Source organism: Salvelinus sp. IW2-2015, linkage group LG26 (assembly GCF_002910315.2).
Source record: "Salvelinus sp. IW2-2015 linkage group LG26, ASM291031v2, whole genome shotgun sequence".
In the NCBI taxonomy this organism is placed as follows: Eukaryota; Metazoa; Chordata; class Actinopteri; order Salmoniformes; family Salmonidae; genus Salvelinus; species Salvelinus sp. IW2-2015.
In genome coordinates, this window is record NC_036866.1 from 31,241,323 (window position 1) to 31,257,529 (window position 16,207).

The following is a 16,207-nucleotide window of genomic DNA, read 5'->3' on the forward strand; positions in this document are numbered from 1 at the left end:
TAGTTATACAACTTCTCCGTAATTATCACTATTACAAATTACTTTTAAATCAGTATTAATATGACCTTTAAAGTCATCATCCAGTGTCTCTCGGCACTCACCACACTAGAAAGTCAGGACAGAGGTCAGAGGTCATTCAAACCCTTTTACTTTCTCTATTAGACCAATTATCTAAAAAAACAGTTAAACATGTCACAGATTTTGTATCCCAGGTTTACAGTAAGTTTTCTTCAGTACATTATTTTAATCAAATAAATTAATATGTGTTCAATTAAAACTCAGAAAAGAAACACTTTCTGAAAATTCCATATGTGTGTGTGCCCCTTTAAGATACCTAGGCATTAACCCTTTTCATAACCAGGAAGTTGGTGTGCATGCTGGTGTGTGTGTGTGGTGTTAAACCATAGGTCAAAAAACAAATGGCCAGACCTTATGTAACCTGGTAACTCCCCTTACCCACTGAATCCAGATACCTTTATGCCTATAAAACTGCCAAATTTTCACTAACCCCTCTTCCAAGACCATAGCCTGAGGAAACATTCAAAGAAGAGAGAAAATTCCTACCCCATTCTCCTGAAGAGAAATGCTCAATTCTTTAGCATTCACACATACTAATATCATAATCAGCAACCCAAAGGTTTTAACTACAAACAAAACATGATCATGATAAGTCCATTGTACTCCCTCAAATAATTAATTGTTGTGTTTTAATCTACCCCAACGTTTATGTGCGCATAATTTAGCATGTGCTACCCTTAGAAACAATTCACTCACATATCGTATTATATGACTGGTCTCTATTTTCCATAACCATGTAAAATTATCCTGGTATCGTTACTAGACAAATGTGGGCTACCTGCCGCCCCCCCATGGGACTCTCAATCACGGCCAGACGTGATACAGCCTGGATTCGAACCAGGATTACAGTGACGCTTCTTGCGCTGAGATGCAGTGCTTCAGACTGCTAAGCCACTCGGGAGCCCTAATACAGTTTCATTATGTGGAATCGGCACCGTCTAAAATAAACAAATCCCAGAGCTCCTTTCCGGTAATTATTTGAGAAAACAGACACCTCACAAGTCCTGAACTGACAACTTCATTAAATAGTACCCGCAAAACACCAGTCTCAACGTCAACAGTGAAGAGGCCGACTCCGCGAGGCTGGCCTTCTATGCAGAGTTGCAAAGGTAAAGCCATATCACAGACTGCCAATAAAAGACAAGATTAAGATGGGCAAAAGAACACACACTGAACAGAGGAACTCTGCCTAGAAGGCCAGCATCCCAGAGTCGCCTCTTCACTGTTGACGTTGAGACTGGTGTTTTGCGGGTACTATTTAATGATGCTGCCAGTTGAAGACTTGTGAGGTGTCTGTCTCAAACTAGATACTCTAATGTACTTGTCCTCTTGCTGAGGTGTGCACTGGGGCCTCCCACTCCTCTTTAAATTCTGGTTAGAGCCAGTTTGCGCTGTTCTGTGAAGGAAGCGATCTTCAGTTTCTTGACAATTTCTCGCATTGAATAGCCTTCATCTCTCAGAACAAGAATAAACTGACGAGTTTCAGAAGAAAGGTCTTAGTTTCTGGCCATTTTGAGCCTGTAATCAAACCCACAAATGCTTATGCTCCAGATACTCAACTAGTCTAAAGAAGGCCAGTTTTATTGCTTCTTTAATCAGGACACAGTTTTCAGCTGTGCTAACATACTTGCAAAAGGGTTTTCTAATGATCAATTAGCCTTTTAAATGATTAACTTGGATTAGCTAACACAACGTGCCATTGGAACACAGGAGTGATGTTTGCTGATAATGGGCCTCTCTACGCCTATGTAGATATTCCATAAAAAATCTGCCCTTTCCAGCTACAATAGTAATTTACAACATTAACAATGTCTACACTGTATGTGATGTAATTTTAATGGACACATTTTTTTGCTTTTCTTTCAAAAACAAGGACATTTCTAAGTGACCCCAAACTTATGAACTGTAGTGTATATATATATATATATTTTACTTTCACTTACTTAATTAGTGAATGCAGCTAGCTAGTTTACCCTWTTCAAACAACCGGTTCAAGCAGAGAGGGATGCTAGCAGGCTATGGCTATCCAACACTGGAACTCTTCCAAGTCAAGGTAAGCTTTTGGTTTAATTTATTTATTGCCACGGGGCCCGCCAGTGTAACTAATAAACTGCTTGATGTATACTGTACTGCATGATTTTAGTGGCTTTAGTTTTAGTAGCTACACTTGCCTAATCTGTTACCTATACAAAACTAAAATACATCTGATGAGGATGAATGCAAAGAAGACAGCAAGACCTATAATAGTTTCATATTAACAGTACTGAAGGAGATGCCTTGTACAGCACATTTGAAAAGTATTCAGACCCCTTTATTGATTAAATCGTTTTCCCCCCTCATCAATCTACACACAATACCCCATAATGAAAAAAGCAAAAACAGGTTTTTACAAATTTTTGCAAATGTATTAAAAATCTGTGTCCATATTGTCCATGAGTTTCTAATAGATAGACCATATGGGTGAAGAGAAAATAGCKTAGAAAAGCATCTAATCAACAAGCATCTAATCAAAAAACATCTAATCACAACTTTCACCAGTTTGAGGCAAAAACATTCACAAAAAAATACATGTTGACGTAYTAAAATAAATAAAAATGCACCAATGGTATTCACTAAGTTMGATGGTTTATATTTAGGATGATATTTTACAGCTTTCTCATTCATTTTATTTTTAAATAATTGTATTTCATTATTTAATATATTTTCCATGTGATAAGGCCAGAAAACAGGACAGAGATAATTACAGACACCGGTGATATTATGAAATACCCCCAAAAGACCAATAGATACAGTATCTTGTGGTAGATTACATAATTTAAAGATGTCAAAATTCTGGTAGTTTACTGGTAAACTTAGAAAGTTTCCAGTAAAATACCTTCCCTTTGCAACCCTAGATAGGACACAGAAATTAATTTGCAAACACATGTATTTTTTGTTGTAGCACAACGTTAGTGAAATTCAGTACCTATAGTCTTCGGTTCTCTATCCATGTAATTTCTCCACTGCGCAACCAGGATGAAGCTAGCATGCCATGTTCATTTTAGTCTATTCAAACAGACCCCATTTGAAAGGAAACAAGCATTAATAAAGATCAGGTGTGACCAATAAGTGGGCAAGGCCAACACACCTGAACACACTTAACAAGATAGAGGATAAAGAGAGTTTTGTTGATGCTAAGTATTGTATTTTTTCAAATAACATTCTTAGAAAGTTATTTGAACATTACTAATGTTCTTGTGGTTTTTATGGAACATTTTCTTAACGTTCTGAGAACATGACTTTAAAAATAACCGTGAGGAAACCTGCAGAAAACGTTATGCTGAAGTAAACGTTATGCTGAAATTCCTACAGAAGACTGTTGTTTCTTAACATTCTCTGAACTATTTGAGAACATTCCCAATGTCAAACTAGTTGGAGAACATTCCTAGAACATTCCCAAAATGTACATTAAATCCAACCATGTTTGAACTTTTAGGAAACATTCAGTTAAAGTAATGAAAGAGCAAGATTATTATTTTTTTAAATTCAAGTTCCTTAAATGTGCCGAGAATGTTCCACAGTCAAGCAACTATCCTGCACCATTCCCAGAAAGTTGTAGGAAGGTTGTATGCAAAATAACCATATGACAACCCCGCTGTCACCAAGCTCTAAGAAACATTTGGTTCTCAGAACGTTATGTGCTAGCTGGGTAAGCAATTAAATGTAAAATGTAGTCTTTCTTAACCAAATGTAAACATATCATACAAAACCTCCCACAAATGTCAAGAGTTGCAACAAGGCATTCTGCTCCTCTTTGTAAAACATCACAGTGACACATTAAAATAAAAAACAAACATAAATAGACAGGCAAAAAAAAAGGCACAAAAAAAGGCACAAAATAGTGGAGAGGTGTCCTCCAGACTCTTTTACTTTTCTGACTCCCTCCATCCTTGTGCATTTTTTCCAAACTTGTAGACCAGCCTTCGGCCATCCACGTGTTCCAGGATTTCCTGTTTGTAGTAATATCTGGAAAGGTATGGACAGGGAGGTTAATGGAACAGCCAAAATGACTGCCTTCTTAAGATGCGAACCAGGAAATAAACATCAAAACCCCCTAATCCCTTCAGTCTTTACCTCATAGCTCGGCTGAGCTTCTCGTAGGTCATGCTGCTGTTGTTCTTCTTCTTGCCCCACAGCTGAGCAACAGCCTCTGACTTGAGGAAACGGAACACGCCATCTGTCCGGTCCTCCCACTTGAGCAGGCCTGAGTTCCACTCTGGGTTRAGCAGAATGTCCCTAATGAACTCCCACAGGTGGGTTCCCCGGGGGTCTGAGGAGAAACACATGGGTGGTGGACATTAGAACAATCTACTGRACATCAGTTATAGCATAGGCAAAACGTTCAGCATGTAGCCATCATCCGATTGAGCATTTACATTAAAAGATAAGTAACGACAGTATTGAAGATGATAAATACTACTCACTGTGTTTTTTGATCTGATGAGGGCGACTGTGAGATCTCTTTGTGTCTGAAAGTAAATTAATAGACACATGGTCATTAAGCAGATGCTCACAACAAATTAAAATGAAGACATTCAATATATTTGGTAGATGTGACAATCAAACCCACTAGTGGGTCTAGCATCATAGTAGTCCAACCAACTAATCAAATAGACCTTTAACCTACACGGTTTAACCCTTGTGCCGCTATATCTTACGCATTCCATATTAATTCTATGGAACCCAATACTGTACAATTACATGGGTGTGGGAAACATTTACAGGATGAGTTTGTTCAGTTGTATCGTCATACATTGTTTTCTCAGTGGCATTGTTTAGTGAAGGAGTAAACTCAGCTGGCCCATTCCCAAAATTGTCACTTACTGATGTGAATTTGAAATATAAGACATCATTAAGCAAAGTGGCAATTCAAGGCTACTGAGTAAAGTCCATGAACGTTCAGTTCATGGACTTTACTCAGTAGCCTTGAATTGCCACTTTGCTCAATGATGTCTTATGTTTCAAATTCACATTGGTCCAGCAATAATTTATTTGGGGACTAGGCTACTGTAGATCAAAGTRTTCCCTTGGCTTGGGTCTTGTTCCAATTTCTTTGTTTACATAATGTTTTATAGGTTTTCAGTCCTCATCTTTTACCTGGACTTGAGATAGTGAGCGATGCCACAGGTGCGAGGCATTGACATGAGGGATCAAAAATGTCTAAAAAGTAAAGACAGGTCAACATATWAAAAATTATGCTGTCCGTAAGTTAGTTAAAATGTTGCATTTTTAAGTCTCTCCTATCCATTCRAAWGTGGTACCTACCTGCAGGATATATGCTAGGTTCTGGGAATGAACAAGGGAAATCTATGAGGAGAGGAGAGCACATAAAGCTTACATTTACTTAATAAGAGGCATAAAGTAACATCTCAAGAGTTTATTGAAARCACAGACTAGATTTAACTTACTTAATTTTTTAACTGGCGTCAAACATGTTGAGACAAGCACAGATAGGCCTATGTCATGACTGGATGGGCTTGTAAGAGATGACTTGAAGTACATTACTCATGTATCCCAATGTTTCTCTAGAGCAGGGATCATCAACTAGATTAATCCGRGGGACAATCTTTTATAAATATACAGTACCAGTCAAAAGTTTGGACACACCTACTGATCCCAGGTATTTTCTTTTATTTGTACTATTTTCAACATTGTAGAATAATATTGAAGACATCAGAACTATGAAATAACACACACGAAATCATGTAGTAACCAAAAAAGTGCTCAACAAATCAAAATATATTTTCTATTTGAGATTCTTCAAAGTAGCCACGCTATACTTTGATGACAGCTTTGCACACTCTTGGCATTATTTAACCAGCTTCATGAGGAAGTCACCTGGAATGCATTTCAATTAACCGGTGTGCCGGTTGCACAAAAAGTTATTTTGTGAAATGTCTTTAATTCTTTCCTGCATTTGAGCCAATCAGCTGTGTTGTGACAAGGTAGGGATGGTATACAGAAGATAGCCCTATTTGGTAAAAGACCAAGTAAAAACCATCAAGCGCTATGATGAAACTGGCTCTCATGAGGACCGCCACAGGAAAGGAAGACGCAGAGTTACCTCTGTMGCAGAGAATAAGTTAGAGTTACCAACCTCTGCTTCACAGAGTTCAAGTKACAGACGTATCTCAACATCGACTGTGTGAATCAGAAGAAGCAAAGAAATCACTACTAAAGGACACCAATAATAAGAAGAGACTTACTTGGGCCAAGAAACACGAGCAATGGACATTAGACCGGTGGAAATCTGTCCTTAGGTCTGATGAGTCCAAATTTGAGATTTTTGGTTCCAACCGCAATGTCTTTGCGAGACACAGAGTAGGTGAACGGATGATCTCTGCGTGTGTAGTTCCCACCATGTTGCATGGATGAGGAGGAGGTGTGATAGTGTGGGGGTGCTTTTCTGGTGACACTGTAAGTGATTTATTTAGAATTCAAGGCACACTTAACCAGCATTGCTACGACAGCATTCTGCAGCAATACGCCATCTCATCTGGTTTGCGCTTAGTGGGACTATAATTTGTTTTTCAACAGGACAATGGCCCAYAACACACCTCCAGGCTGTGTAAGGGCTATTTGACCAAGAAGGAGAGTAATGGAGTGCTGCATCAGATGACCTGGCTTCCACAATCACCCGATCTCAACCCAAATGAGATGGTTTGGGATGAGTTGGACCGCAGAGTGAAGGAAAAGCAGCCAACAAGTGCTCAGCATATGTGGGAACTCCTTGAAGACTGTTGGGAAAGCATTCCAGGTGAAGCTGGTTGAGAGAATGCCAAGATTGTGCAAAGCTGTCATCAAGGCAAAGCGTGTCTACCTTGAATAATCTAAAATATGTTATATACTTTTTTGTTACTATATGATTCCATATGTSTTATTTCATAGTTTTGATGTCTTCACTACAATGTAGAACATATAAAGAAAAACCCTTGAATGAGTAGGTGTGTCCAAACTTTTGAATAGTACTGGATYTTTTTAGACTGCAAATTGACCGCAGAAGCTTAAACAGATATAATATTTGTCTAAAACATAATGATTTCAAACAAATTATTTCATTTTTGAAAAACTTTTTACCCCCTTTTTCTCCCCAATTTTCATGATATCCATTTGGTAGTTACAGTCTTGTCCCATCGTTGCAACTCCCGTACGGACATCATTTCAAACCTTGATTACATTTGGGAATATTGTCCTGCGTATGGTGCTGTCTTTTGGACAGGATGTTAAAACGGGTGTCCTGACACTCTGTCATCATTTAAAATCCCATGGCGGTTATTGTAAAAGTAGAGGTGTTCACCCTGGTGTTATGGCTAAATTCCCAACCTGGCCACATTCCATCATGGCCACCTAATCATCCTCCTCATTCCTAATTGGCATATATCACTCCTCACCTCTCCACATGATAACTGATTTGTGGTGAGAGTTCTTGTACAAAATGGTCGCCGTGCATAACTGAAATTGGTGCTACACATTGGTGAGTTGAGTTTCCCCCTACTACTGTATGCAAGGCGCTTTGAGTACCTCAATTGGTAGAAAAGTGCTTTATAAATCCAATCAATTATTATTATTTGTATACAATCACATATGTCTCTCTATTATGCGTGTGAATGCTTGGGAAAATATTTCCCAATTAAAATCACTTGGAACTGCTTTCCTGTTGTTTTTAGTCTTTTAATTCCAACAATGGAAATTCAACAAAACATTTTTTTTGTTTTTTGTTGTTGTTGTTGTTGCTTGGGGCCAAATAAAACCACCCCCGGAACAAATCCAGCACAAGGCCCGCCAGTTTGGGAACCCTGAGTCTCTCTGTTCTATAGACTCCCCGTTCTCTACGAGGGTCTGAAGCATTGTATATATTCTATAACTTTATAAATTAKAATTTTATAAGCATGCAACAATACGTTTTGAATAAAGGACATGTGAAAAACAATGTACTACATCCTCTCTGGGTTTGTATGCTTTTGACAGCTCTTACCATCTGGCTCTGATTTGATAATGTCCAGTGGGTTAAACTCCACACCAGGATGCTGTCCTGTGTAGGGATGACATGGAGAAACAAGAGGTCATTGTTATTACACTGACAGTAACAACACCCTTCTTTATTTTGTGTTGCATGTAATCAAATTTGATGCTGAAATCTTAAATCCTTGAWCCTTCCACCGTACACTGGTTCAACTGTCTGTTCTTGTTTGTTTGTGGTTTTCTAACCGACTCAAATATTGTTGAAATGAAATACTACATTCAAACATCTGAAGACCAAATTTATCACTAACAGTATGTTTTTATAATACATGGCCAGACCTGGCCTCCATTCTGATAAACATAAGACACTAACAATAACAGGACGTTACAGCTTTGTCCAATGTGTGAACCTACCGCTCCATTTGAGCTCGTTGAGGCTTTGGTAGAGGATAGGCCCCACAGTGCCCGCGGCGCGTGTAAAGTCCTGGTAGGTCATGCTGCACAGTTGACGGCCGTCCACGTCAAAGTTCTGGAAGTGGATGCTGGCAGCGTCAATCTGGTGCATGTCCACCATCTGCTGTAGCCACTGCCACACCAGGTACTTTGACCAATACTGAGGCTTGTAGTCCTGGGACCACAGGCTACTGGTGTAACCGGGCATCACTGTGGAAACTGGGGATAGGGTTGAAGATAGAGGTTAGGTGCGTTTTGCAATAGCTGTGAGTAGCATATCAAATTTTCAATCTTTGAGTGTGCWGGGGGTGTTGTGAAAAAATATTAACTCTGGCTAGCCCAGGTACTTGTAAATAATTAAACCAGCAGWGCATTTTACTAAAAGAGCCATTGAGTAACCAAACAAGTCCTCACTGTCTGGGCAMGGGTAGGAGCTCCATGTTGTGGGCAGCTGGCTCTCAATGCTGGCAGTGGAAGGGATGCTCATGATACAGGTGGTATGACGGACCATGGTCCAGAGCTGGGGGAGAAAGACACGTACAGTCAGTATGGAGTAAAACCCCAAACAAGGTGATTGGTAGGCTGCCATGTAATCACACACAGTGCACATAGACAGTGTTATTCCCCATAGTGAGTTGAGATGTTTGCAAATGAGATATTTCCAAATTACAACATTGACAGTTGTGAAAGTGCAGAAGGAGTTAGTATAGGGAGAGTGTGGGTGTCTGTTTTGCATACATACACAGTGCATTCAGAAAGTATTCAGACCCCTTGAATTATTCTACAATTTGTTACGCTACAGCCTTATTYTAAAATTGATTACATAGTTTTTTCCCCTCATCAATCTACACACAATACCCCATAATGACAAAGTAAAAACAGATTTTTAGAATTTTCTGCAAATGAATAATTTAAAAAAAGAAACTTTACATTTACATAAGTATTCACACCCTTTACTTAGTACTTAGTTGAATCACCTTTGGCAGTTTTTACAGCCTCGAGTCTTCTTGGATTTGACGCTACAAGCTTGGCACACCTGTATTTGTGGAGTTTCTCCCATTCTCCTCTGCAGATCCTCTCAAGCTCTGTCAGGTTGGATGGGGAGCGTGGCAGCACATCTATTTTCAGGTCTCTCCAGAGATGTTCAATTGTATTCAAGTCCGGGCTCTGGCTGGGCCACTCAAGGACATTCAGAGACTTCTCCCGAAGCCACTCCTGCATTGTCTTGGCTGTGTGCTGAGAGTTGTTGTCCTGTTCGAAACTGAATCTTTGCCCCAGTCTGAAGTCCTGAGCGCTCTGGAGCAAGTTTTCCTTAAGGATCTCTCTGTACTTTGCTCTGTTCATCTTTCCCTCGATCCTGACTAGTCTCCCAGTCCCTGCTGTTGAAAAACATCCCCACAGCATGATGCTACCACAACCACGCTTCACCGTAGGGATGGTACCAGGTTTCCTCGAGACATGATGCTTGGCATTCAGGCCAAAGAGTTCAATCTTGGTTTCATCAGACCAGATAATCTTGTTTCTATGGTCTGAGAGTCCTTTAGGTGCCTTTTGGAAAACTCTAAACGGGCTGTCATGTGCCTTTTACTGAGGAGTGGCTTCCGTCTAGTCACTCTACCATAAAGGCCTGATTGGTGGAGTGCTGCAGAGATGGTTGTCCTTCTGGAAGGTTTCCCATCTCCACAGATGAACTCTGAAGCTCTGTCAGAATGACCATTGGGTTCTTGGTCACCTCCCTGACTAAGGCACTTCTCCCTTGATTGCTCAGTTAGGAAGATTCTTGWTGGTTCCAAACTTCTTCCATTTAAGAATAATATAGGCCACAGTATTCTTGGAGACCTTCAATGCTACAGACATTGTTTGGTACCCTTCCCCAGATCTGTGCCTCGACACAATCCTGTCTCTGAGCTCCACAGACAATTCCTTCAACCTCATGGCTTGGTTTTTGCTCTGACATGCACTGTCAACTGTGGGACCTTATATAGACAGGTATGTGCCTTTCCAAATCATGTCCAATCAATTGAATTTAWCACAGGTTGACTCCAATCAAGTTGTAGAAACATCTTAAGGATGATCAATGGAAACAGGATGCACCTGAGCTTAATTTTGAGTCTCATAGCAAAGGGTCTGAATACTTATGTAAATAAGGTGTTTCTGTTTTTCATTATTTATTTGAATACATTTGTAAAATAAAATCTGTTTTTCGCTTCATCATTATGGGGTATTGTGTGTAGATTAATGAGGGATTTAAAAAAAATCKATTTTAGAAAAAGGGTGTAACGTGACAAAATGTGGAAAAGTCAYGGGGTCTGAATACTTTCTGATTGCACTGTATGCCTATGTGTTCTTCTGATGGTAGAATGAAATGGGTTAGTTACATTTAATGACGTGATACTCCRGGAGTTTGGAAGGCGGCACATGTACTTTCCCTTCACAAAGGTGGCGGCCTATTTCTAAACTTTCTTGCCAAGCTAAAATATTAGAATCCTTGATTAATTCTCAGCTAAGATCTTTGTTATCCTTGAAAAGTATTCTAAATGCACACTYCACGACAATAAGTATGTGGACACCTGSTCGTCGAACATATCATTCCAAAACCATTTTCATTAATTTGGAGTTGGTGCCCAATTTACTGCTATAACAGACTCCACTCTTCTGGGAATGCTTTCCACTAGAATTTGGAACATTGCTGCGGGGAATTGCTTCCATTCAGACACAAGAGCATTAGCAAGGTCTGGCAATGATGTTGGGCGATTTGGCCTGGAAATCAGTCAACATTCTAATTCATCCCAAAGGTGTCCGATGGGGTTGAGGTCAGGGCTCTGTGTAGGCCAATCAAGTTCTTCCACACCGATCTCGACAAACCATTTCTGTATGGACCTCACTTTGTGCACGGGGCATTGTCATGCTGAAAGGGCCTTCCTAAAGGGCCTTCCTCAAACTGTTGCCACAAAGTTGGAAGCACAGATTTTTGTAGAATGCCATTGTATGACATATCATTAAGATTTCCCTTCACTTGAACTAAYGGGCCTAGTTYGAACCATGAAAAATAGCTCCAGACCGTTATTCGTCCTCATCCAAACTTTACAGWTGGCACTATGCATTGGGGTAGGTAGCGTTCTCCTGGCTTCCGTCAAACCCAGATTCGTCCTTCGGACTTCCAGATGGTGAAGCGTGATTCATCACTCCAGAGAACACGTTTCCACTGCTCCAGAATCCAATGGCGTCGAGCTTTACACCACTTCAGCCGACTCTTGGCATTGCGCATGGTGATCGTAGGCTTGTGTARAGTGCCTGGCCATGGAAACCCATTTCATGAAACTCCCGATGAACAGTTCTTGTGCTGARGTTGTTTCCAGAGGCAGTTTGGAAGTCAATAGTGAGTGTTGTCTGTATGTTGTCGACACTACGTGCTTCAGCACTCGCCGATCCCATTCTGTGAGCTTGTTGCTCTTTAGTAAGGCCATTCTACTGCAAATGTTTGAGCATGGAGATTGCATGGCTGCGTGCTCAATTTTATACACCTGTCAGCAACGGTGTGTCTGAAATAGTCCAATCCACTAATTTGAAGGGTTGTTTGAGGGGTTACTTTTTTATATACAGTATAGTGTTCATCATRCAGGTTTTTGATCAGGTCATAGCACTATCTCTGTTTCACCCCTAGGTATAAATGATGTGGTTACCTGCATGGATAAAAATCAACATTGTTCTGCCCTCTTCATTGACCTGTCAAAMGCTTTCGATACTGTTGATCACTCATTGCTAATTCAGAGGCTTTCTTCAATTGGCCTAGACCAGGTTGCATGTAACTGGTTTAAAAATTGCTTGACAGATAGAACTCAATGTATATCTACTGATGGTGTTAAATCAAGTTTCTTTACAGAAGGTGTCCCGCAGTGGTCGATTCTGGGTCCTGTGCTTTTTACTGTTAACATTAACTATCGACTATCGAAAAAAAAAGTGACCTAAACTTGTATGCCGATGATACTGTTGTGTATGCTATTGCCCCCCCCCCCCCCGGTTGAAAAGGCTCTATCTATACTACAGTCTTCCTTCATCGTATTATAGAAAAACTTTATTGACCAGAAATTAGTACTGAATAATGGTCAAACTAAATATATGTTGTTCTCTAGAGCGCATAAAATTAAGTCTGATGATTTATGCATGTGCACTTTGGATGGTGTCTATATTGATCGTGTCCGTGCTTACAAATATCTGGGCATCTGGATTGATGAAAAGCTGTCTATTAAAAAGCATATTGATGAGTTAAGAAGTTGAGAATAAAAATGGGCTTCTTCTATAGAAATAGGTCTTGCCTCTCGCTAAATAGTAGAAAGCAGATTATTCAGTCAATGTRCCTATCGGCCCTACACTATGGCAACATCATCTGTATGAATGCAGCTGCCACTTCATTAAAGCCATTAGATGCAGTTMATCATTACGCACTGTACTTTATTACGGGRGACAATTTTAGTACTCATCACTGCATTCTCTACCAGAAAGTTGGTTGTCCCTCTGTGATGTCATCACTGCATTCTCTACCAGAAAGTTGGTTGGCCCCCTTTGACTTTAATGACACGTTTAAAGTTGACAAACAAGTTAATGAAGGTCTAAAGAATTGATAAAGAAGTGACATTGTAAAAGTAAATGCAACATAAATAATATCAGTGAATACTCATTTGAATATTTATAGAAAGACAGTAGTGCTACAGTACGGTATGTGGACCATGGTATACTCTTCTCTATATCACTCCCTTGACTGCCCGTGAAGTGTTGGCCATAGTGMGTCAACAACATGGTTATGTTCATTGAACTGTTGTTGAGAAAACCGTTCACCACAACCATATTTGCATTCAATATGTAAATATATACTGTGTGCTGAGGTGTATTTATGTGTGTAATAAAGCCCTTTTGTGGGGAAAAAGTCATTCTGATTGGCTGGGCCTGGCTCCCCATTGCGCACCTGTCCAGTCATGTGAAATCCATAGATTAGTGCCAAATGAATCTTTTTCCTTATATGAACTGTAGCTCAATAAAATATTTGAAATTGTTGCATTCATTGTTTTGTTCAGTATACATTATTAAAGTTGGAGGTCGGCACTGAGGCCTGTGACGAGTATATAACAGGAAGGCGGAGTGGCTGCACCACAGTACTTGCAATGACTTTGTCACATATTTTAGTGTTTGTCGAGTCCAGGGGTTTCCAGACTTTTCTGTTTCGTGACCAAGCAATTAAGGTTTATTTTGAGTCACAACCCACCATAAGGTTTGAGCAGTGAAAAAAACATACAATAAKCAAAGAATAAGCAAAAAATGTATTAATAATAAATTATACTGTCTTCCTCAAACCAAAACCAGTTTCCCAAGAACTTGAGTCAAGATCCCTGCATATGATTTTCACTAGAGGTATATGGCCTTTGACAGTTCAGGCCAAGTGTTGGGTTCAGATCTAGATCCTATTGACATCTTGCCAAGCCTTGCCAAATGTACGCTTTTGATTACCATCAGTGCAGTCTACTGTCTGTTTGCCTGCTGTCTAGTCTGAACAGCCTAAAGACTGTACATAGAAGTAGACTGCTGGCATTGTATTCCTGACTGTTTAGTTAGCATGTCCCTATCATCAGGTAGTAGTTTCTATTTTCTATAGTCTCCTGGACGGTTGAAGGTTAACTTGTTAACGATACATGGTGTGAACTATTCAGGGATGAGTCATAAAGTTCCATGTTAGCTAGACAAAGCGCTTTGGAAACTCACCTCTGATCAATATTCACTGACTGTGCATATCACCAAACAAACAAACAAAGTTTCATAACATAATTATGTAAAACCATGAGGAAAGACTTACAGATGAAGGAAGTAAACAGACAATAGTKCGATCACTGATCAATGTCACTTCAGGTAAGCAACAAGCAAGTGCAGGCAGGTCACTCTTTCCTGGCTCTGAWGTGTCTGAGGACAGATACAGTCTGTGGAGTTTTATACCAACTGATGKAACCAACCAACTGATACAACCAATGCTAGGTGATTACTGTAGAGTAGGTTGTAATCAGGTACAATCATTCAACCTAAAACAAAACAACAGTGGTTGAAAGTACCCAACTGTCATACTTGAGTGAAAGAAAATATACCTMAAGAGAAAATGACTCAAGTAAAAGTGAAAGTCACCTAGAAAAATACTACTTGAGTAAAAGTCTACAATTATTTTGTTTTAAATATACTTTAGTATAAAAGTACATGTAATTGCAAAAAATACTTAAGTATCAAAAGTAAAAGTWAAAATAATTCCTTATGTTAACTCCACCTTATGTTAAGCAAACCAGACGGCATGTGTTTTTAAAATATATTTTTTACGGATAGCCAGGGGCACACTCCAACACTAAGACATATTTTACAAACGTAGCATTTGTTTTTAGTGAGTCCACAAGATCAGAGACAGTAGAGATGACCATTGATGTTCTCTTGATAAGTGTGTGAATTGGACCATTTTCCTGTCCTGCCAACCTTTCAGAATCTAATGAGTACATTTTGGTGTCAGGGAAAATGTATGGAGTAAAGAGTAAATTATTTTCTTTAGGAATGTATTGAAGTAAAAGTTGTYAAAAATARATAAATAGTAAAGTAAAGTACAGATACCCTTAAAAAACMACTTATGTAGTACTTTAAAGTATTTTTACTTAAGTACTTTACACCACTGCAAAACAGTAGTTTAACTTTCATGCATGTAATCAGTCACAGATCAGTGGTCATCTGGAGCTGAGGTTTGCATCCCTAAGAGCTGATGTATAAGTAACGGCCAATGTCAAACATGACATTGAGACCTACAGACAGTGCTGAAACAGATTGAAATAGCATTGCTTCAGAACAGAGTGTGCTGGAATAGAACCAATAGAACGTTATGGATAAGTTGAAGAAGCATTGCTGGCAATCAACGCTTGACACAGTTAGACACATGAARCCAAACAAGCACTATCTAGTTTGAAAGACAATTAAAGTAATGCCTACATTGCTTTGTTACAGTTAAAATACCTACTGTCTGCTTAATGAAAACACCCATTCATTCCTATGCCCAGCCATTTGACATTAGATTGATTTCATTACATTCAGTCATTATAACAGCTACGAACAACAGGAGCAAATCTGGTTGCTTAACAATGCTTAGCATGTTTTCCTACCAGAGCTGTGGAATGGAGACCGACCAGGCCTGTGTTCGATGGGTGTGTTGTCCCTCTCTCGCTCTTCTCTCAGATGACTTTAGGTGGGTAGCTACAGTAGTTGTGCTTCGGTACACAGGTGGGTGAAGTGTTGTTGTCAGTGCTAGCAGTTGTGCTCTTCCGACTCCAAAAACAAACAAAAAAATGCTTGCCCAAACACACCAAGGTGCTGCTCCAGCAGTGGGTATTTTATGCTGTCAGCTTCCTTGTCCTATCCTTATCTCTCTCCAATTGGCTACCAGGGTAAGTTCATGCTAGTTAGTAATTTGGATTCGGGTGACGGAGTGAATAACAGCACACACCTGTCATAGCTTTTACTTTCACCCTCTCTCTCTCTCTCTCTCTCTCTCTCTCTCACACACACTTTTAAAACTAACCTTGTGGGTACACACAATTCAGTTCCATTCGAAAAAAATAATAATCTAATTCTAACCTTAACCCTAGACCCCCTGGAAATAACATTT

General features: G+C 39.6%; 1 protein-coding gene across 2 annotated transcripts; it reads right to left on the reverse strand.

The window, feature by feature from the left end:
• Positions 1-3,414: 3,414 nt before the first annotated feature.
• On the reverse strand, positions 3,415-15,972 carry LOC111952316 (ETS homologous factor-like). 2 transcript variants are annotated; one of them, XM_023970885.2, is made up of 9 exons: positions 15,705-15,972; positions 8,947-9,052; positions 8,494-8,751; positions 8,093-8,149; positions 5,383-5,424; positions 5,215-5,277; positions 4,542-4,586; positions 4,192-4,387; positions 3,415-4,083 (listed from the first exon to the last, which is right to left on the reverse strand). In XM_023970885.2, exons 2-9 carry the CDS (start codon positions 9,041-9,043, stop codon positions 3,984-3,986), a joined length of 858 nt encoding a protein of 285 aa, XP_023826653.1. In that variant the 5' UTR covers positions 9,044-9,052; positions 15,705-15,972; the 3' UTR covers positions 3,415-3,983. The 2 variants fall into 2 exon arrangements, with proteins under 2 accessions (XP_023826653.1, XP_023826654.1); XM_023970886.2 differs by lacking the exons at positions 5,215-5,277; positions 5,383-5,424.
• Between the last annotated feature and the right edge of the window lie 235 nt (positions 15,973-16,207).